The sequence below is a fragment of the Drosophila subpulchrella genome, unplaced genomic scaffold (genome assembly GCF_014743375.2).
Source record: "Drosophila subpulchrella strain 33 F10 #4 breed RU33 unplaced genomic scaffold, RU_Dsub_v1.1 Primary Assembly Seq24, whole genome shotgun sequence".
Classification (NCBI taxonomy): Eukaryota; Metazoa; Arthropoda; class Insecta; order Diptera; family Drosophilidae; genus Drosophila; species Drosophila subpulchrella.
This window is the reverse complement of record NW_023665550.1, coordinates 1,024,983-1,045,735: the sequence shown is the minus strand read 5'-3', so window position 1 is coordinate 1,045,735 and position 20,753 is coordinate 1,024,983. Positions and strand designations below refer to the sequence as shown.

The window sequence follows — 20,753 nt, the reverse complement described above, 5'->3', positions numbered from 1 at the left end:
TGTGGCATGGTCTTACTGTCAATCAGCTGGGTTTGTTGACAAACGGAAAACAAATCAATTGGAGCAATTTAAAAAAGGAGAGTCTGCTGGTGCACAAAGAAATTAAAATAAAAATATATGAAATTTTCAACGAAAGTTTTTATTTATGTAAATTAGAAGCTTAAGGCTTCCTTCTCGTCCCACGGATGCTTCGCCATCTTTCCCGCGCCATCTGTAGTCCAGCTCCGAGCTGGCCAATAATGGCTGGTAATGGCTCCTCCAGCTGTCCCTTAGCGGGCGACCTTATTTCCTCCTCCCTATAGAAGCCGGCGCATCCTCTATCTCCGCTCCATCACCAGCTGCCAAGTAGCTGGTGAAGGAGGAGTCCTCAATGGAGAGCTCGTCGGAGATCGAGCGATGTTCCATGTTCCATCCCACTGGCATTTTCTAGTGGATCTCCTCCAGCGCTTCAACTATTCTGCGGATTTGACCCGTTGTGGTACTGCTTCCTGTCGGTCAAGTCCCACAATAATGGGCAACAGCTTGGATTAGGCATCCTTTTTCATCTCCACTGACCTTTAGCCGTTTTGGGTGTTTTTCTTCCATTTTTAATTTTTAAATTCCCCACCGCTTCTGCACGAACACCGCCAAAGATTAAATTTCTTAAGTCTAGTACTCACATCGACGAAAACCGCGAGCTAACCATAGGAGTGAGCGAGAGGCAAACAGGCGGCTAAAGGTTTTCGTGGGGTTTGTTTTTCAGCGCGGTACTCAGATGAGCTAAGGAATTTCGATAAACGCCGTTAGCCGCGGCCCAAAGAATAAGAAATTTAATCTTTGGCGGTGTTCGTGCAGAAGCGGTGGGTAATTTAAAAATGGAAGAAAAACACCCAAAACGGCTAAAGAAGGTCAGTGCAGATGAAAAGGGACGCCTAATCCAAGCTGTTGCCCATTGTTGTGGGACTTGACCGACAGGAAGCAGTACCACAACGGGTCAAATCCGCAGAATAGTTGAAGCGCTGGAGGAGATCCACTAGAGAATCCCAGTGGGAAGAAACATGGGACATCGCTCGATATCCGACGAGCTCTCCATTGAGGACTCCTCCTTCAACAGCTACTTGGCAGCTGGTGATGGAGCGGAGATAGAGGATGCGCCGGCTTCTATAGGGAGGAGGAAATAAGGTCGCCCGCTAAGGGACAGCTGGAGGAGCCATTACCAGCCATTATTGGCCAGCTCGGAGCTGGACTACAGATGGCGCGGGAAAGATGGCGAAGCATCCGTGGGACGAGAAGGAAGCCTTAAGCTAATAATTCACATTTAAAAACATTCGTTGAAAATTTCATATATTTTTATTTTAATTTCTTTGTGCATCAGCAGACTCTTCTTTTTTAAATTGCTCCAATTGATTTGTTTTCCGTTTGTCAACAAACCCAGCTGCTTGACAGTAAGACCATGCCACACATGGCGGGTGAACTTTGAAAACTTCGGTCACACTACAAAGAATAAGATTTTTCGACTAGTGAAACTCTTAGCCGATCTGAGTACTAGGCTTTATTCTTTGGGCCGCGGCTAACGGCGTTCATCGAAAATTCAATCGCGAAATCTGGTATTTTTTCTGGTATTTCCTTAGCTCATCTGAGTACCGCGCTGAAAAACAGACCCGACGAAAACCTTTAGCCGCCTGTTTGCCTCTCGCTCACTCCTATGGTTAGCTCGCGGTTTTCGTCGATGTGAGTACTAGGCTTAAGGGAATATCCAGACTGTAAAGCTCCCAAGGGAATACCCAATTCATTTAATTTCAGGTTCCCCAAGTTTTTACCCTAGGCTGTTTGGACAGGGCTGGATGGCCATCCGTCCTTGCGTGTTAACCAACACTGTCCGCTATATATAAAAACCTATGTAATGGAAATGCATGCATAAATGGCTCTTACGAAGGTCTATAATGCTGCCACAGCCTTTAAGAACTTGGGCGGCGTTCTCAATGTGTACAAACCTGCAGGCATGAAGGTAAAGCACGTGCGCAATGCCATTCTTAACAACATTTGCAAGGGTAACACCAAGAAAAAGAAAACAAATTAGGAAAGTAACTATGGCTCTGCTACAGGACTCAACAAAATGGAGCAGCGGGAACCAGGTAAATTGCGGGAAGGCAGATTCCTGGGCACAGGTACAGCCGCTGATCCTGTACTGCACCATATTGCTTACCAGACGGATCTGTCAGACCACGTTCTTTCCGCCGGACCTCGATACCTTTCTCGAGACCTGACCTGCTCCACAGTGTCCAGCCTGGGGGATCACACCAGCGGAGTTCTTCGTAAGTCAAGTTTCGCCCACTATAATCAGTGATAACGATAGTTTTGCAGTTTTCGGGATCAATAGGGGAACGGGTCAGTCTAGCAGCATACGAAAAAGCCGGCCTGTACGGGTCTACCACATAACCGGCCGCCTTGGCAGCGCTACGGAGAACCACTTGCCAGACTCACGAGTCACTATGCGCGCTAACCATCGACACGTGTCAGCGGACAGGATTAGCGGTCTGGCCGCCTCCATACAGGCCTCTCATCAGCGCAAAATGTTTGAGCTCTGTGGCGTCGATTTGCAGACACAGGAGGCATACGATTTGGCCTGTAAGGGGCTCCTCCGCCCAGCGGACGAAAGCCAACCCGTTGTTTACGGCATAAGGCTTGTCCACTTTGAGCGGCCGCACTTTACGTTGGAACTGCACTCTATCAACGAGACGCAGGAGTACCTGGTCGCCCTAGTGCACGATTTGGCCTTGGAATTACGCACTGCCGCGCATTGCTCCCAGCTGCGCTGCGTGCGGCACGCCCACTTTGATGTTAGGGATAGTCTGCTCAGAAACTCTTGGCACTTGCCAGGCATCATAAAGAACCTGCGCCATCAACGAGACATACTACGGGCGCACAAGCAACACCACCGAGTCGAGCTAAAAGCTATTCATTAATGTAAGACTAAGTCATTTGCTGTACATTGTTAAATAAATGCTTTAGATTAAAAAAAAAAAACATGGAAGATCGCTTTGGTCGAGTACCTCGACTATCAGATACCCGTTACTCAGCTAAAGGGACCAAAGGGAAAATTACCCGTTACTCAGGTAAGGAATCTAAATCTGAAATCTCAGCTCTCTTGCTTTTGCAGATCACAGCATTCACACGGACAACGGACATTGCTAGATCGACTCGGCTAGTGATAATGTACATATATACTTTATGGGGTCGGAGACGCTTCCTTCTACTTGTTACATACTTTTCCAAGAATACAATATACTCTTTTACTCTACGAGTAACGGGTATAAAAAAAATAGGTGGTCGAGAGTTTAAAATTTCATTCCACATTTATTTCTCCAAATTTTGAAAATTTTTAACATTACTAAATCAGTTCCAAATGTAAGGAACAACATATTTGGGCAAGAAACTCGTAGTTAGTATTAAAAGTAAATCTTTTTAAAAGACGACAACCATTTTTCCTAGATGCAAGTTATTGCAGACTTCTAAATTAAGCTATTAAACGTATTATCAAATTTCGCCGTTTAAGCCTAGTACTCACATCGACGAAAACCGCGAGCTAGCCATAGGAGTGAGCGAGAGGCAGACAGGCGGCTAAAGCTTTTCGTCGGGTCTGGTTTTCAGCGCAGTACTCAGATGAGCTAAGGAAATACCAGATTTCGCGAGTGAATTTCGATGAACGCCGTTAGCCACGGCCCAAAAAATCAGAAATTTAATCCTTGGCGGTGTTCGTGCAAAGGCGGTGTGGAAACTAAAAATTAAAAATTGAAGAAAACCACCAAAATCGATTGCAGGAGGTCAGTGCAGATGAGATAGGACGCCTAATCCAAGCTGTTACCCATTATTGTGGGACTCGACCGACAGGAAGCAATACCACAACGGGGAAAATCCGCAGAATAGTTGAAGTGCTGGTAGAGATCCACTAGAGAATCCCAGTGAGGAGGAACATGCCGTGTGGGACTTCGCTCTCTAAATGGACATCTTGCCGGGCATTGAAATTGGGCAAAGAATTTGGTTGCGTTGTACTAAGTTAAGTAAAGTTTGTACTTTTTAGCAGAACCACCAGTAATATGATCTCCGACGACCTCTCCATTAGGACTCCGTACACCTTCACCACCAGCGACTTTGCTGCTTAAGCGGAGCTGGAGGACCCGCTGGCTTCTATAGGGAGGAGGAAAATAGGGCTCCCGCTAAGTAACAGCTATAGCCAGCCACTGCCAGGATGCTGGGCGACTCCCTGCAGCATGAGCGGATCTTATTCAAGGTCCAATATGCCTATTGGGACTTGGAGCTGGACTGCGGTGGCGTGGGAAGATGGCGAAGCATCCGTGGGACGAGGAGGAAGCCTTGAACTACAAATTTACGTAAATAAAAACATTAATTATTGATTGTCGCGCTCGTTTAATCGTGTGTAAGTTCAAAAAACCAAATCTTTAAGTTAATTTTAATTTTTAAATATAACTACAAAGTGATTCCAGTTCCTTCCACCTCTGAAACCTTTTTATATTGTAGAGTATTTAATTACCATTAAGCTCAGTTAGTAGTAGTCAAAAAGTGCGCAATTTCTCTCAAATTTGGCTTCAAAGACCTCTAACCTTAAAATGTATAATTCCCGCATTTTAGACTGGTAAATGTAACTTTGATGTTATCTTAAAACAAGAAAGGAAGTTAGCTTCGGCAAGCCGAAGCTTATATACCCATGCAGCCATAATTATTAAATTTAAAAACACAAAAAATGATATTCCCAATAGTATAAGATAATATGTCAAAAAACACCGAAGCTATAATTTGTTTCATATTATTTTCCTACCAATTTTCCGATCGTTCCTATGGCAGCTATATGATATAGTCGTCCGATTTTGATAAAATTAAATTCGAAATTCTAAACTAATTAAAAAATGTTATTTCCAAGCATAGGAGGTTATATTTGAAAAGACACCGAAGCTATAATTTGTTTCATATTATTTTCCTACCAATTTTCCTATCGTTCCTATGGCAGCTATATGATATAGTCGTCCGATTTTGATAAAATTAAATTCGAAATTCAGAACTAATTAAAAACTGTTATTTCCAAGCGTTGGAGGTTATATGTTGAAAACCACCGAAGCTATAATTTGTTTCATATTATTTTTTCACCAATTTTCCGATCGTTCCTATGGCAGCTATATGATATAGTCGTCCGATTTCGATAAAATTTAATTCAAAATTCAAAACTAATAAAAAAATGTTATTTCCAAGCTTAGGAGGTTATATGCTAAAAAACACCAAAGATATAATTTTTTAAAAATTTTTTTCCGATTATTCCTATGGGAGCTATAAAATATAGTTGTCCGATCCGGCTGGTTCTACTAACTACTACCTGCAAAAGATATAAGACTTTTGGGAAAGTTTCAGTTCGATAGCTTTAAAACTGAGAGACTAGTTTGCGTAGAAACGGACGGGCAGACGGACAGACGGACATGGCTAGATCGACTCGTCTAGTCATGCTGATCAAGAATATATATACTTTATGGGGTCGGAAACGTCTCCTTCACTGCGTTGCAAACTTCTGACTGAAATCAATATACCCTCTGTAAGGGTATAAAAAGAGTATGCATACCTTTGTTATTAAATAACAACTATTTAAAAATTAGTTTAAAACTTTATTTCACTTACTTTACGTTGATATACATAAATGGTTTAAGTATTTCTACTGAGAATTATAATGGTTATAATAATAAAATTTCGATTTTGCTTAAAAAATGGGGAAAAATCGATAATATTTTTTTAAAATTAAGTTCTGTCTTTTTGTTGAAGCAAAGAATTTTTTTTATTTGATGGACAAAAAAACTAGGCTAAATCGCTGTATTATCCTTTACTTTAGACTTGCTTTTATCTCTGCTACTTAAAGTAAATTTAAAAATATATTTTTTTGTGGTTTCCTTAAGAGGCAATGCATATATTTTAATAAACTCTCATCATTTAATTTCAAAACTTTACAATTTCTTCAAGACTTTCCTATTAACGATATTTCTGGATTTTTCCACTGGTGCTAGTTATTATTATAATAATTATACCCGTTACTCGTAGAGTAAAAGGGTATACTAGATTCGTCGGAAAGTATGTAACAGGCAGAAGGAAGCGTTTCCGACCCCATAAAGTACATATATTCTTGATCAGGATCACTAGCCGAGTCGATCTAACCATGTCCGTCTGTCCGTCCGGATGAACGCTGAGATCTTGGAAACTATAAGAGCTTGGCTATTGAGATTAGGCGTGCAGATTCCTGAGCTTCTTACGCAGCGCAAGTTTGTTTCAGCAGAGTGCCACGCCCACTCTAACGCCCACAAACCGCCCAAAACTGTGGCTCCTACAGTTTTCATGCTAGAATAAAAATTTTAACTGAAATGTATTGTTCTCATCAATACCTATCGATTGACCCAAAAAAAAGTTTGCCAGACCCACTTGAACGCCCACAAACCGCCCACAAACTTCAAAAAACCGTAAATATGAACGCGGATATCTCGGAAAATATCAAAGATAGAGAAATGGGATTTCAGATTTCGATTCCGTAGGCTTGAGCGCAGCGCAAGTTTGTCACGCGAATATGCCACGCCCACTCTAACGCCCACAAACCGCCCAAGCCTGGGGCGCCCACAATTTTCATGCTAGATAAAAAATTTTAACTGAAATGTATTGGTCTTGTCAATACCTATCGATTGATCCAAAAAAACTTTGCCACGCCCACTCTAACGCCCACAACGAGGGAAAGCCGTGAATCTATTTACATTTGTTTAAAGTTTAAACATAGGAATTTCAATTTGAGAATAACAAAATTAATTTGAAATTAGTTTTGCCCTTGGAAGAAAATGTGTTAAGTCAGTTAAAGAAAATTAAATGAAATATTTTTAGCAAAAGAATATCTGTGGGAGTTCTCGGCTGAGGAACTTGTGAGATGGTTCCAAAGTCGCCTAGCTGGGGCAACCGAGCGGGTCGCAGGTTGCGGATAGCGGACGACCTCTCTCGAGGCCAACTGTGAATAAGCTGGTGGAAGAAGTCAAACACGGAATCGTGGACGGAAACCCCAGTAAATAAACAGTCCCGGACAGCCGGCGGGTATATTGCAACGAAGAAATACCGACGATGCGAGTTGTTCAGCCGCATCTAAATAGTTGCTTTACACAAACCCACTCCCAACACAACACCTACCCATCTCCCCTCCCAAACAACATATCACTCCGGGCCGAACTACGGTGTAATATGGACCGTGCCAAGAGTTAGCCTGGCTGGGGGCCCGGATCAAAAACTAGCCCAGTCTCAAACGGTGTGCTCAGGGACATGGCGACCCATGTTCTAACTATCGCCTTACCCGGGCATCGCGGATTTCTGCCCGGGCGGACTTTTCCCCTTCTCCGCAACTCGTGGGACCAATTATGGAACAAAAAAGGTCAATTAACAAAACAACACAAAACACAGAGACGGGAACTCTCAAAAAACCCTCGGATAAGCTGAACACTACAGGAACCTTGGGTAGTATGCTTATGCTTGACCCCAAAGAAGGTAAAATTCGAACCTGCATATTAGCCAAAAGGCATCTTAGTATATTTCTACTTCGCAATTACAGCAACGGAGACAACACCGCAGTAAGACTAGAGCTGCAAGTGGCTCTATAAGGGTCCTATCGGCCTACTTGGCCTTTGAAAAGGAAAACCCCCCAGATGCGCTGGTCAGAGGACTGGCAGAGGAATACGAAAAGCTCAGGAAAGGTTTGGTAATAGGCTGTGACGCCAACGCCCATCACACAAAGTGGGGTTGCCCAAACAACAACGACAGAGGTGAGTCTCTTTTTGATTTTATTCTAAATTCGAACCTATTCTTATGCAATAGGGGCAATGTCCCTACATTCATAACTAAAGCTTGCCAAACGATCATAGATCTAACTTTGGTATCAAACTCATTAGTAGGCGCAGTCAAAAACTGGGCAGTCTCTGACGAGCACTCCTTTTCGGACCATAGATTCATAGAAACCGTATTGTCCCTTGATTCGCCCTTGCCGGTCAGCTTCGCTAACCCCAGACGAGCCGACTGGCACAGGTACAAAGAAGTTCTGACGAATATCCTCCCCATGGAACCGTCAGAAAGCATCACAAACCCACAGGAGCTGGACGGAACAGTATATAAATTCACAGAGGCAGGCCACTGCCTTCAAAGTGGCATGCCCCACAAGGAAACCAAGAGGAAGGAAAAAACCCCCCTGGTGGACCCAACAACTATCAATCCTCAGAACCAACTGCAGATGCCTGTTTAACAGAGCAAAGGCGGGAAATGAGGACACTAACTGGCTGAACTACAAGTATGAACTAGCCTCTTACAAAAAGGCCATTAGAAGAGCAAAACGAACGGCATGGCAGACCTTCTGCTCCGACATAGAAAAAACAACTGATGCAGCAAGGCACAGAAAAATACTCTCTAAGACAGCCGCACCTTTGGGCTATCTTCAAAAAGCAAATGGATCATGGTCAGACTCCAGTAAAGAGTCCTTGGACCTGCTTCTAGACGCTCACTTCCCGGGGAGCCAAGAAACAGGTCATCCTCCTAAAAGAGGAGCAGGAGAGGGAATCGAATTAGATCCACTCCTATCAGACCGCAACATGAAATGGTCCATTCATAGTTTCAAACCATACAAATCGCCGGGACCGGACGGGATAACACCGGCTCACACCCAACAAGCAGGACAAATAGCCATAAACTGGTTGAAAAAAATCTTCCAATCCATCCTGGCGGTAGGAGAACTACCAACAGCGTGGCAAGAAACAAAGGTGGTTTTCATTCCCAAGGCAGGAAAGGCCACTCACACCACAGCAAAGGATTTTAGGCCAATAAGCTTAACATCATTCCTGCATAAGAGCTTTGAAAGAATGATAAGCCTACACATAAGGGCCACCGTAGACCCGACACAATTATCAGAAGCACAGCACGCTTACACCAAAGGTCAGTCAACCGAATCGGCGCTACACTTGGTGGTAAGCAGCATCGAGAAATCACTCAGCATCAAGGAATACACACTGATCGCCTTCCTGGATATAGAGGGAGCCTTCAATCTTTCACAGAACTAAAGGTTGCTGATAATCAGAAGACTAGACTAGTGAACAGAGGCACTCCGCAAGGAAATATCGCAGTAAATAAACTACTGCGGATTCTGGAAGGAGGAGATTGTAAGGTTGTGGCATATGCAGACGACGTCGCCATCATCTTTAATGGAAAATATCCACAAACACTTTGCGATCTTATGACCGCTAAACTTAAAATACTATCGGAATGGACGATACCGAACGGACTCGGGGTAAGTCCCTCGAAAACCGAACTTGTTCTATTTACAAATATATACAAAAATCCACAACTCAACCCACCCATTCTAAACAATTGTAATCTCTCTTTTAGCGATCACGCCAGGTACTTGGGGTTAGTATTAGATAAGCGCCTCAAATGGCGCTTAAACAACCAAGAGAGAACCAAGAAAGCGAACATTGCACATTACTCCTGTAAAAAAGCAATTGGACTAAGATGGGGCATGTTCCCTAGAATAGTCAACTGGATGGAAAGGGCCAAATCGGCAGCTATTCGACTGAGGGACACAGGGCAGTGGAAAGCCCAATTTTATGGCCATGCTAACACACCCTTTGAGGCCCTGATTCCAAATAGAGAGGAATGGGAGCAGGGCCGACCGGGCACGACGGACGCAATCTGTTTCTATACAGATGGCTTCAAATTAGAAGGACACGTTGGCGGAGGAGGTATACTCCGAACAATTAAATATCAGGGAGTCATTCAGGCTCCCGGACAACTGTAGCGTCTTTCAGGCGGAGATCCACGCTATAAAAGAAGCACTAATCTGTTTAGGGAACTTTAGCCTCCAAAGAGGACACCTAAACATATATATTGATAGCCAAGCGGCTATTAAATCGATCTACTCGACAAACACCAACTCCCGTACAATAGCAGACTGTCGCAGATCTCTCCACGAGATGGCAAATCAGTTTACTATCAGCCTAGTATGGGTTCCGGGTCACCGGGTCATCGTAGGCAACTGCATAGTTAGTCAGGCAGAGCACCACCAAGCCTCTCCTCCCAGGAGAGGAGAATGTCGGTATGCCCATGCAACCTGCAAGCTAAATATAAAAAACTACTTTAACACACTAGCCAACACCCTTTGGCGAAACGCACCACAGTGTCGTATCTCTCACCAGACATGGCCTGTCTTACCGAAATATCGGATATTAATCTCAAAAACATAAGTGCCTTTATTAAATCTTCCGGGTGGAAGACATGCTGATCAGCTTAACACTGGTTGAAAATACTAGAAACGGGACCCTAAAGAAGGAAAAACGAGATCATGCGGTATCACAATGGACCCATAGAGGTCTAAGTTTGTCGGACCATAGTCCGACAGCCGCCCTAACCTAACCTATCAGTGGGAGTTATAAAGAATTTGTATTTAAACGAATCTCAATTCCCCCGTCAGTTTCTAATGTATATATACACGCACACGCACACATATCTTGTTTTCAGTATTTTGGCTTTGATTATAATTCTACTTGGATGTTGGAGACGGGTGTGAGGGAAAGTGAAACTATATCTTTATACAATTATATTTATTGAAGCATAGGAATGCAATTTTAATGTGATAATTACAAAATTACAAAAACTTGACCTTGAATTGGCTCTCAGCAGAGGTTGGGCTGAAGTTCAAGCAGAGGAATGGTGTCTCCATATAGATTCTAACTCAATGCTGTCGCTTCGCACATGTTGGGTGTGTTGAGAAATCGAAGTTATTTAACCTTGTATTGGCTCCTAGCAGAGGTTGAGCAGAACAAATGGTGACTCTATAGAGATTCTTCCTCTATGTTGACTTATCCATCCAAGTATTCAATTTTCGAGAATACAAGACACAATACTAGAAATGTAACGAAATGCTTCACCTATTTTAGGCCAGTCGATGCCTCGAGATACCAGCGCACGCGACAAAATACTATCCGGCTCTGGCTCTTCGGCTATGGGTGTGATGGTCTTGATGATATCTCGGAATGCCTAATCATAATAATACACAGATAATCGCGTGCATCACCAATTAAAATCTGGGACAGAGAATCACGCACATTAAATAACTGCTTGACGTTTCCTACTTCTTTCCATTCCGACTGATCTGCCCTTCTCGCCTCCTTCGATGTTCGGGAGGTCCTGGTCACGCCCACCCTACCGATGGTCGCTCAGCGCTTAACAACCTGAGCGACCCCTTTTGTTAAGTGCTACCCTACATTACAAGACAACGCTAGCTACGGTCAGTTTTTCGACTTAGCAAATCATTATAAATTATATTATTAAAAGCTGAAAATATAAACCATTACTTAAGCTAAACCGTGAAAAGGCACGCAAATAGACAAATAGATAAATATAAACAATAAATATATATATATAGTAAAATTAAATAACATGAATTTTAAAACATTATTGTTAATTATAAATATAAATGATTAGCTAAAGAATGAGGATTTTTCGATGGTTGCTTTGGGAATATTCGTTTATTATTTATTTATTTTTTTGTTAAACGTTGATTTCATTAAATTTTTTTCTATTTTTTTTTAATTTAAATTTTGACTTCCTTTTACCACTTAAATAGAAGGATGCAACGCGCTAAACATAATTAGCTTTTAACTCAACTTGAATTACATTTAATTTTACTCCCTTCTCTTTTCCTGACTGTAGCAATTTTGTTTCTTTATTCCTCCCCATTTGTTTCTTTTCTTTTAGGTTAAAAGTTTTTTATATGTTTGCCTTTTTCTTATGGGACATTATATATATTTTTGAAAACTCACCTTTATCTGCCCACCGATGAAAGCGCTTTCCTCGTTGAAGATGGCTAAAGAAATAGAATGCAAGAAACACATGCACAGTCAAATATATATTCTTAAAGGCAGGGGAAATTCAAACAGCTATTATGTACAGCCCGTGAGACACTTCTGATGGTCTTAGCTTTAATCTGGGATGTAACTCGAAATAACTCGAATAAATAAAAAGTCCCCGAAAAGGATTACGAATCTGCCTATGCACTCGCTTTCCTTTCATTTACCCTTTAGTTACTGCTCGCCAATTAGAACTAATCTCCCTTCCTTTTTTCACTGTATATATGGACACTCGCGTGTATTTTCGAATCGGAATCATTGTGGAAAAGTGGTATTAACCCCATGTCGAAGTCAGGGTAAAAGCGGAGGCGTGTGACACTTGCCACTGTTGCTCTCTCGCGGCTATCCTATCGATACCTCCTAATTCCATCTCAGTTCTAGTGGCATCGCAATACCCCCTCTCCGACTGCCCAACAGATGGCGACACAAATGTATCTTTTCCTCGAACAAGCGCTACAAAAATACTCCCTCCCATCAAGATCAGCCTTGGGGTAAACATTCCAAGACTGAGAACACCACAGCTTGCGAGACTACTGTTTGATATCCTTTGCATGGAACCGGCCAACATAACGCCCCTGTAGATGCTCGGGATCATAATAAACTTGCCCCATCTTCTTCTTCATTTTTGTTTTCACGAACGATGGACCCGCATTATATCCAGCTGCGAAATTGCTCTGTTTGAAATTCCTTCGATAGACCTCTTGACCTTCACTTAAAGATACTTCCCTTAGTCGCAAATTATATCTTTCCTCGTTCTTTTCAAACTGTTTTTTCATCACCTCAAACGCTTTACTGCGGACAAGTTCTAGTGAATCTTCCTTTGAGAATGCCAACGACCTATCTTCGAGCAAATTAAGATCTCTTAGCAACTTATACGTGGCCCCAGTTAAAATGAAATGCTGTCCAAAAATCATATAGTAAGGCGAAGTCCCTAAGCCCGATTGAATCGCTAACCTGAGAGCACAGCAAATGCTCCTTAGCTGTTCGTCCCAATCCTTTTAGTCGCTGCGCACTTATGAACGTATGGCAGCTATCACGGATCGATTTACTCGCTCTGACGCATTAGCTTGGGGCGAGTAAACAGCAGTGAGAGTATGGGATATCTGGTACTCCCTCAAGAGTTTCTGAAAGGCCTCCGACTTAAATTGTGACCCATTATCTGAAATAATAGTCTCTGGGACACCAAAAGTATGGAATAGGTCTTGCTGCATGTATTTAACTACTACGTCCGCTGTTAGTTTCTTCACTGCCTTCAGAAACACGAATTTGCTGTAGTGGGTCAGCACAATAAATATCCCTATATGGACCCAACGAGTCGACGTATAGTTTCTGAAAGGGCCTCGCAGACTCTGCAGCTCTTCCCATCGGTGGTCTTACATGTTTCGCACGCCTGAATATTCTCTTTCACATCCATTACCAGCCGTGGCGAATAATAATACCTTCTTAGCCTATCCAATGTCTTATGAATCCCCCCATGTGAAGCTAAAGGATCATTGTGGGCATTCTTGAGGACTTCGAGCACCAGGCCCATAGGAATCCACAGCTTCCAGAAAAGTAATCGTGAATCGGACCCCAGACAAGTGTTCAGTTTGTCTATAGATAAATCCATCCGCTACTTTTAAATCCGGAAGACTGCCCGCGTTGGCTTTAACTTTCTCGGTTAGCCCGACATAGTCGGGATCGCTAAAGTGAGTGGATTCCAGATCAACCACTTACCCATGACTAGCATCTACGGCGGCAATCTCTTCTTCATTGACCCGGGATAAGACGTCAGGGACTACATTGAGCTTACCGCTTCGATGCTCCAACGCTCCAACGCCCACCGAGCAAGCCTAGAATGCAGATCTGTCTGCGACATTAGCCACTTGAGAGACGCATGGTCCGTGATGACTGTGAAGTCATTACCCTCAACATATGCACGAAACCGTTTTATGCAAATGATAGCAGCCAAACACTCTTTGGCTAAAATCTGGGCTACGCAGAACTGGGGCAAAACAAAGCATCTTCATCAATTTCTTAAATGCTTCCTCTCCTTCAGGAGTCCTAATAAATTTGTGCCTGGGTTTTAAAAGGTTTGTCAAGGGTGCTGATACTACTGCAAAATTACTGATGAATTTTCGGTACCAACCGATCATTCCGAGAAGTCTTCTCAATGATTTTAGTGTCCCGGGCAATGAAAAATTCGTCATTGCAGATATTTTATCTGGATCAGTCCGCACTACTCCTTCTCCTACAATATGACCTAAATACCTGACGGTTTTCATACAAAATTTAGTTTTCTCCACGTTAATCGTTCAGCCAGCAGCCTAAATATGGCTGCTAACGGAACTCAAAACGCTTAAGAGACCCTCAAAGCTATCAGAGACAATGAGCAAATCATCAATATATACAAGGACTTCGTTCCTGAGTTCAGCCGGTATCACCTTGTACATTAACCTAGTCATCGTCTGAAAAGCGTTCATAAGGCCGAAAGGAATGACTTTAAATTGGTATAATGGCTTGCCAGGAATTGTAAAGGCGGTTTTGTTGCGCGACTGCGTGACTAATGGGATTTGCCAATAGGCATCTTTGAGGTCGAGGCTAAAAATGAAGTTGGCTTTGGGAAGACGACTAAGTATTGCATCTATTTGCGGTAAAGGATATGCATCCCTTTTTTTTATCGAGGCAAAGCCGATACTTTCCTTCTGTAAAAACACAACAGGCGAAGACCAAAGACTTCATTCTTCATTCGGTTCACTTCTTCATAGAGCAACTTCTCTACCGCTGGCGAAACCGGAAAGTGTATTTGTTTTACGTGCTTCGCGTCTCCAACATCAATAGTTTTCCCCAGTCTCAAATCCACAAAAGAAGGAAATTTACCAACGACAGCTTGCAACTCTGCATGTTGGGTACTAGGCAAAACATGAGCATCACTGGTCAACTCGTCTATATTCATCTCGGGTGGCAAAAGCTCCAAAACGGTCCAGAAATCTATCCCCAAATACAAATCTTGGCTCAATGAAGGAATAATATACAGTTCTAACTTTTTTATCTTTCCCTCATACTGCACTGGTATCTTAAATCGTCCTATGACTTTTTGCTTTTGACCGTCGGCTGTATTTGCTGTGGAAAGTTTGAGACCTCCCCTTACTACCTAACTCGGGTGCACCTAAAGTTGTTGCTAATTGTCAACGGAATCCGCTAGCTTTTCTTGGAAGCACACGACTGTTGTCAGGGTCGTGTGTTCAACTTCGCGTTTTCTTGACACCTTTGGCAAGCATCCTTGTAAGTTTAAGGCATGCCGCATCCAAAGCAAAATACTCTTTTTTCACTTTGCATTCGTGATAGCGATGACCCTCTTGCCTACAATTCCAGCACACTAGCCCGAAAGCCTCTACTTCTGTTACCTGATCCACAACCGAAAACTTTCCCTCTTTCTGATTTCTACCTCGGATTGATTCTCTCAAATCCCACCTTGAGCTATCCGAAGTTTTATGATAGCGCCAATAAAATTTTGCGCGCCTTTCCCTCGAACAGGCGTTGCCGCATTGCAAATCAAACCTTGAATTAAGCGTTTGGCGTGTTAACGCCTCCACCCGATACAGAAATGTATCCACACTTAACCCGTATTTATCTCCATCAAACCTCGGGACGACTGCTCAAATCAGAGCTTGTAAAAGCTGAAATGGGCCTGTCCGGCATTCCAATCTGAAATTGTGGATTGCTTCAGCCTGTGTTGACGGCTCTTGAATCTGGGCAGATAAAGTTGCCTAAATTATTAGTGTCATTCGATCGGTTAGTTGAGTCGGCAGTTCATTTTGCATCACCTTCAACTGCTGCGCCACAATGATGCTGATAGCCTCAGCGTCCGCGCCACTAGTTGCTAGTTTACCCGATGTACTAGCTGTTCCTTTTTGCTTACCGCTTTCTCCTTTGGGATGGCAAACAGGGCAACTGCCCTTAGCCTTGAAGATTGTCTATACAATCTTTGTGGCCTACTAGGTCCGCCGACAACAATTTGTCGCAAAGCAAGCATTTTGAAGCGTCTGAATACATTATTTCTTAGCAACCTTCTATTTTTCTAGCCAAAATGCAGCTACATGAGTTCAAAACGACTTAAGCCAAAACACAATTCCTGATGACTGCAATTAAGGATACAAATTCCTAGAGATAAATATATGTAAATTTATCCAAGTTCTGATCCACCAGATCTATTTGACCGCCTGAGCTTCTAACTCGGAATTAACAATTTCTATTCCTTTTTTTTTTCTTTTAGGTAAAATGTTTTTAGGTTCAACAATTTATTGACGATTTTCTTGTCTAAAATTGTTTAGTAGATAAAATAAATAATGGTAGAGATAAATATATAAAATCGATAAAAACCACGTAACAAATCAAGAAAATCCATATCAGCAGTCTGGCCAGCAAGCACAGCCAATTGCTTGCAATAATAATGCAATGGGTGCGCTTAGGGCTCTCTAGGATTCTATCCTATTGGAATTTCGCAGTCTTTCTGCGATGCGCAGTTTTTTGAGTACTATTGTGGCCATGTTGCATACCGCAGACCAATTTACTTCTGATTCAAGCATAATTTCCTCCAGGTTACAAGCGGCTGGCGTCCAACCCTTATGCTCAAATCTCTTCGTTCATTTTCGAGTCTCGGACAGATAAAAAAACACGTGTTCTGCGTCTTCATTATCCGACTCGCAGAGTGGGCAGTGCGGATAGCGTTCATGCTTAAACCTATTCAGATAGTATTTAAAGCATCCATCTCCTGTCAGCAGTTGCTTTAAGTAAAAGTCCACATGTCCATGCTTCCGTCCCAGCCATCTCTGCAGTTCTGGGATAAGCTTATACGTCCTTCGTCCTTTGCTACTATTTACCCACCTCTCTTGCCACTTAGCAATGGTAAGTTCTCTGCACCTTTTCCGTAGGGATTCAGCAGTTGCAACCCCTGTGCTGCCTGTGCGGATATCAGCTGATTCTACTGCTAGCAGGTCAATCGGTATGACTCCCGATATTACCAGCGCCGCGTCATGGGATACCGTGCGGAACGCACAGCATACCCGCAGGGCACATAATCTCTGCACGTAGTCGCCGTCTTGCATATAACTTCCATTTTTTGTGGCTCGAGCCCATATGGGAGCAGCGTACATAAGCGTCGATGTGACAACGCTAACCAGTAATCTACGTCCTGGTTGCCTCGGTCCCCAAGTGTTCGCCATAATTCGCGAAGCCGCGACCAGCGTTCGCTAGATGTTCTTTGAAAGAAAGCCGGTGGTCGATCATGACACCCAAGTATTTTAGGCTTGGGCGCGATGTAAATGTGGCTTCTACCATTTAAATAGTAGCAGCCTCCACTTTCTGCCTCCTACTTATCAGGACTGCTTCAGTCTTGTGCGCTGCCAAGGCGAGTCCCTTGGAGTCGAGCCATGCGCTTGCTCGTTTCCCCGCTTCGTTGCAGATTCTTTCCGCATCTGGGAGTTTCTTTGCCTTAATGGCCTACTATGGCCACGTCATCCGCGAAGCCAATGAGTCGTGCCCCTTCGGGCATCGTGATCCTAGGGATCCCATCGTACATGACATTCCACAACAATGGGCCTAGGACTGATCCTTGGGGGACTCCCCCGCTGACTCTGTGGATCGATTGCCCGGAATCAGTTTCGTACAGGAGCAGGCGGCCTTCGAATTAGCTCGCTATTACTCTCTGTATATACACTGGTACATTTAGGTTGCTCAGTGCATTTAGTGTGTGGTGCCAGCTAGCGGAGTTGAATGCGTTTTTAACATCCAACGTTGCCGCTATGCAGTACTGCTTAGTGCCGTACAACCACCTTTTCCCCTCGATGGCTTTGTCTGCGATCTCGCACAGTTTACCGACGGCGTTGATGGTAGATAGCCCCTTCCGAAAACCATACTGCATCTCTGAGAGGCCGTTGGTTTCGACAAGGGCACCTTCTAGCCGGGAGTGGATTATTCTTTTAAGAATTTTACCCACCGTATCCAGCATGCAGAGTGGCCTATACGAAGAAGGCTCCTCCGCCGGCTTTTCCCCATTTGGTATGAGTAAAAGACGCTGTGTTCTCCAGCGACTAAAGAATATAAATGTCAACAAACTCTTTTGTATTTGCTCTTATGGCAATTTTAAGAACTTTATTCTGGATTTCATCTGATCCCGGTGCCTTGTTGTCCAGTATTGTCTGTCTGTGAGGACTTATTCGGCACTTGTGAGCTTTATGCTCGCCGTGTTCACGATCTGTGAGGTTCGCGCCATACTCTCTTGCTCTGGGAATAGTGTTTCCACTATCCTTTTTAGGCTGACTGGGCATGTCGGTGATGGCCTACTAAATGCCCGCAGTTGTTTTGTGACGAGTTTATATGCGGAGCCCCTTGGGTTGAAGCCTATTTCTTCGCATATATTATTAAAGCACCTGCGTTTGCCCTCTTTTATAGTTTTTTCCAGGGCTTGTCTTCTTTCCCTGAAATATATTTGAAGTGCCTCAAACTCGGGCCTTCCTCTTGAGCGTTGGTATGCGGGTATTCAGTATACAGGTATTCTTCTTGATGGGGTTTTCCCCTTTCTCTGCATTGATGCATCCCAGGCTACCTTGGTGTATTCTGCGATGTGGTTTGCGCTTTCTTCAGCTGAGCCGCTTGTGGAGAGGTCCTCGAACAACATCTGTACCATCTCTACGTCTAGCGTTTCTATTTTGTACCCTGGTACGGTCTTAGGAACTCGTGGTGGGCCATTTCTAGATTTTATCGAGCAGATTATTGCTGCATGGTCACTACCCGTGTAGGTATCACTAACCTCCCAGCTGGAGCCCGATGATAGAACTGGTGCCGGCTCTTGAAAAAGTCGGTTTTATTCCAGAGTTTAGCAGCACTAGGTCAAGTGCGGCGAAGCTCTCAAGTAGCGCCTTTCCCTTAGCGTTGGTTCGGAGGGAGCCCCACTCCGTAGCCCAGGCATTAAAGTCCCCGGCAATTACGGCAGGGCGATTTTCCCGGGCGTCTTCTGCAATCTCTTTGAGAGCAGATATTGCCTGGGGAAGGCTAAGGCTTGGCGGCAGATAACAGCTATAAAAAGCTATACCATTCACATGGGCCCTATCGAAGCAATTTACGTTTTTTTTCCTGCTAATCTGTCGCCTTGGGTTTCCGCAGCTCCATATTGCCGTTTTTTTGATTTTTTTTAGTACCCATTCTCCGGAATTTTGGGCAACCTCGCAATGGTTTAGGTTTATCTGAAGGAACTTCATTTACCCCTAAGCCCTTGCATAGCACTCCTGAAGTACGGGCATCTCCCACTCATTATTGGGTGGTCGCAATCTTTCTCCCTTTTTCGCTTGCATAGCATGCAGCAGGCCTTTGCTTTGCAGCCTCTGGCTTGGTGCTCCTTTGCGCCGCAGTTGTCGCAGCATTTTGAGCAGTCCTCCTGGATCCTGAAATTCCCTGCTATATGGTTAAACTCCGTAAACTTAAAACACCTTTTTGGTGTTATCTTTGGGCGGACTCTACACCAGGTCCATCCCAGCCTAATTTTGCCCTTCTCCATGAGTCGTCTCCCTATGTCGGGCATGACTCTTAGTGTGGCGGTTTGAGTGCCTTCATATGCCGCCCTTAGACTTACCACCGCGGGTTCTGGCAGTTTAACATCGAACTGTGATTGAACCGCACATAGAATGTCCGTTTTATCTTTGGACTCGTAGATGTTTTTTACCTCGATCAGCATTGTCTCAGTCAGCGCTCTGACGTCAACATGGTTGCCCAGGACAGCCTTCATTGTGGTCTGAAGCTCTGCAGTTTTAGGGTCAGAGACCTTGTTTAGAAGAATTCCACCTTAGCTGTGCGCCTAACAGCCTGTACTGCTTGTCCTATCTCCTTAAGCTGCGGTTCAGCCTTTACCTTTTTAAGGATTTCGGCATAGGACCCTCCAGTGGAGGTTGCGATGACTATCGCGTCGTTCCGTGGCGGTCGCACCTTGGGCTTCCTAACCTTCACCTGTATCCACTCCTCTGGCTTCTTCCCAGATTTTTGGGGCTTGATGATGCTGTCTTAGCATGTTTCCCCTTATTTCCACCTTGGCTGGTACCACTTGCCGGTGCCTTATGCATCGCCTGTTTTGCTGGTACCGCTCGCGTTTTTCCAATTCCTTGGCCCCTGGGTTGCTTGCTGTTGCCGCTCGCGCGCACTTCTGCGCAGGTTTTTTTAGCTGACTCCGTAGCTTTTTCCTGTTCGATTATGCATTGCACAGCCCACAGGACTTCCCTCTGGAGATAGTCAATTTCATCGAATATATCCCTCATGGGGTTTGTAATGGAACGCTTTCTGTCCATTAGCTTCTTCCTTCGATCCCAGGCCAGTCAGTTGTTTCAGCACATCCCCCTGCTCTTCATCAGCAGCTTTTGGGCTGCTTTTTTCTCCTGCTGGGGGGGTGCCAGGCTGCCTGCCACTACACTCCACCCTTTTTTCTGGCGATCTCGCCATTGCATTGCTTTTTTAAACGGGTCAGCTCCCATGTTGGCCCAGTTAGGTAGACTGGACAATGGCGTGTGGAAGCCGTCGGCAATAGCCGGCGCCGCCAGGCCTTTGTTTGCCGGCGTGCCTCCACTATTGATTGGCCCAACCCCTAGGCTAGCGACAGGGTGTTGTGCCCCCGATCCCCTGCCCGCCATTTTCCCGCCTGGGGAGTTCAGTGCGTTTGCCCTGGTACTGCAGGAAGTTTGGACCTTTACCCGCAGTAACCTGCTGTTCCTCGATCGGACTTTACTATTTTAATAAATTATTTAATAAAATTGGATAAATCTTAGTAATAAGGTTTTAAGGTTA

At 44.1% G+C, this 20,753-nt stretch overlaps 1 protein-coding gene across 4 annotated transcripts; it reads left to right on the top strand.

The window, feature by feature from the left end:
- Positions 1 to 1,828: 1,828 nt before the first annotated feature.
- On the top strand, positions 1,829 to 3,006 carry LOC119559391 (mitochondrial mRNA pseudouridine synthase Trub2). 4 transcript variants are annotated; one of them, XM_037872454.1, is made up of 3 exons: positions 1,829 to 2,030; positions 2,085 to 2,294; positions 2,360 to 2,490. In XM_037872454.1, the coding sequence occupies exons 1-3, from the start codon at positions 1,901 to 1,903 to the stop codon at positions 2,416 to 2,418; spliced, it is 399 nt and encodes a 132-aa protein (XP_037728382.1). In that variant the 5' UTR covers positions 1,829 to 1,900; the 3' UTR covers positions 2,419 to 2,490. The 4 variants fall into 4 exon arrangements, with proteins under 4 accessions (XP_037728382.1, XP_037728379.1, XP_037728380.1 ...); XM_037872451.1 differs by having other exon boundaries at positions 1,844 to 2,030; positions 2,344 to 3,006; XM_037872452.1 differs by having other exon boundaries at positions 1,846 to 1,987; positions 2,344 to 3,006.
- Positions 3,007 to 20,753: the final 17,747 nt, after the last annotated feature.

What these genes read in the sequence shown, in the direction of transcription:
- LOC119559391 (XM_037872451.1), top strand. Translation starts at nt 1,901, where the DNA reads ATGGCTCTTACGAAGGTCTATAATGCTGCCACAGCCTTTAAGAACTTG. An exon ending in TCTTAACAACATTTGCAAGG is followed by an intron (nt 2,031 to 2,084) that starts GTAACACCAAGA and finishes GCTCTGCTACAG; the next exon opens with GACTCAACAAAATGGAGCAG. An exon ending in TCACACCAGCGGAGTTCTTC is followed by an intron (nt 2,295 to 2,343) that starts GTAAGTCAAGTT and finishes ATAGTTTTGCAG; the next exon opens with TTTTCGGGATCAATAGGGGA.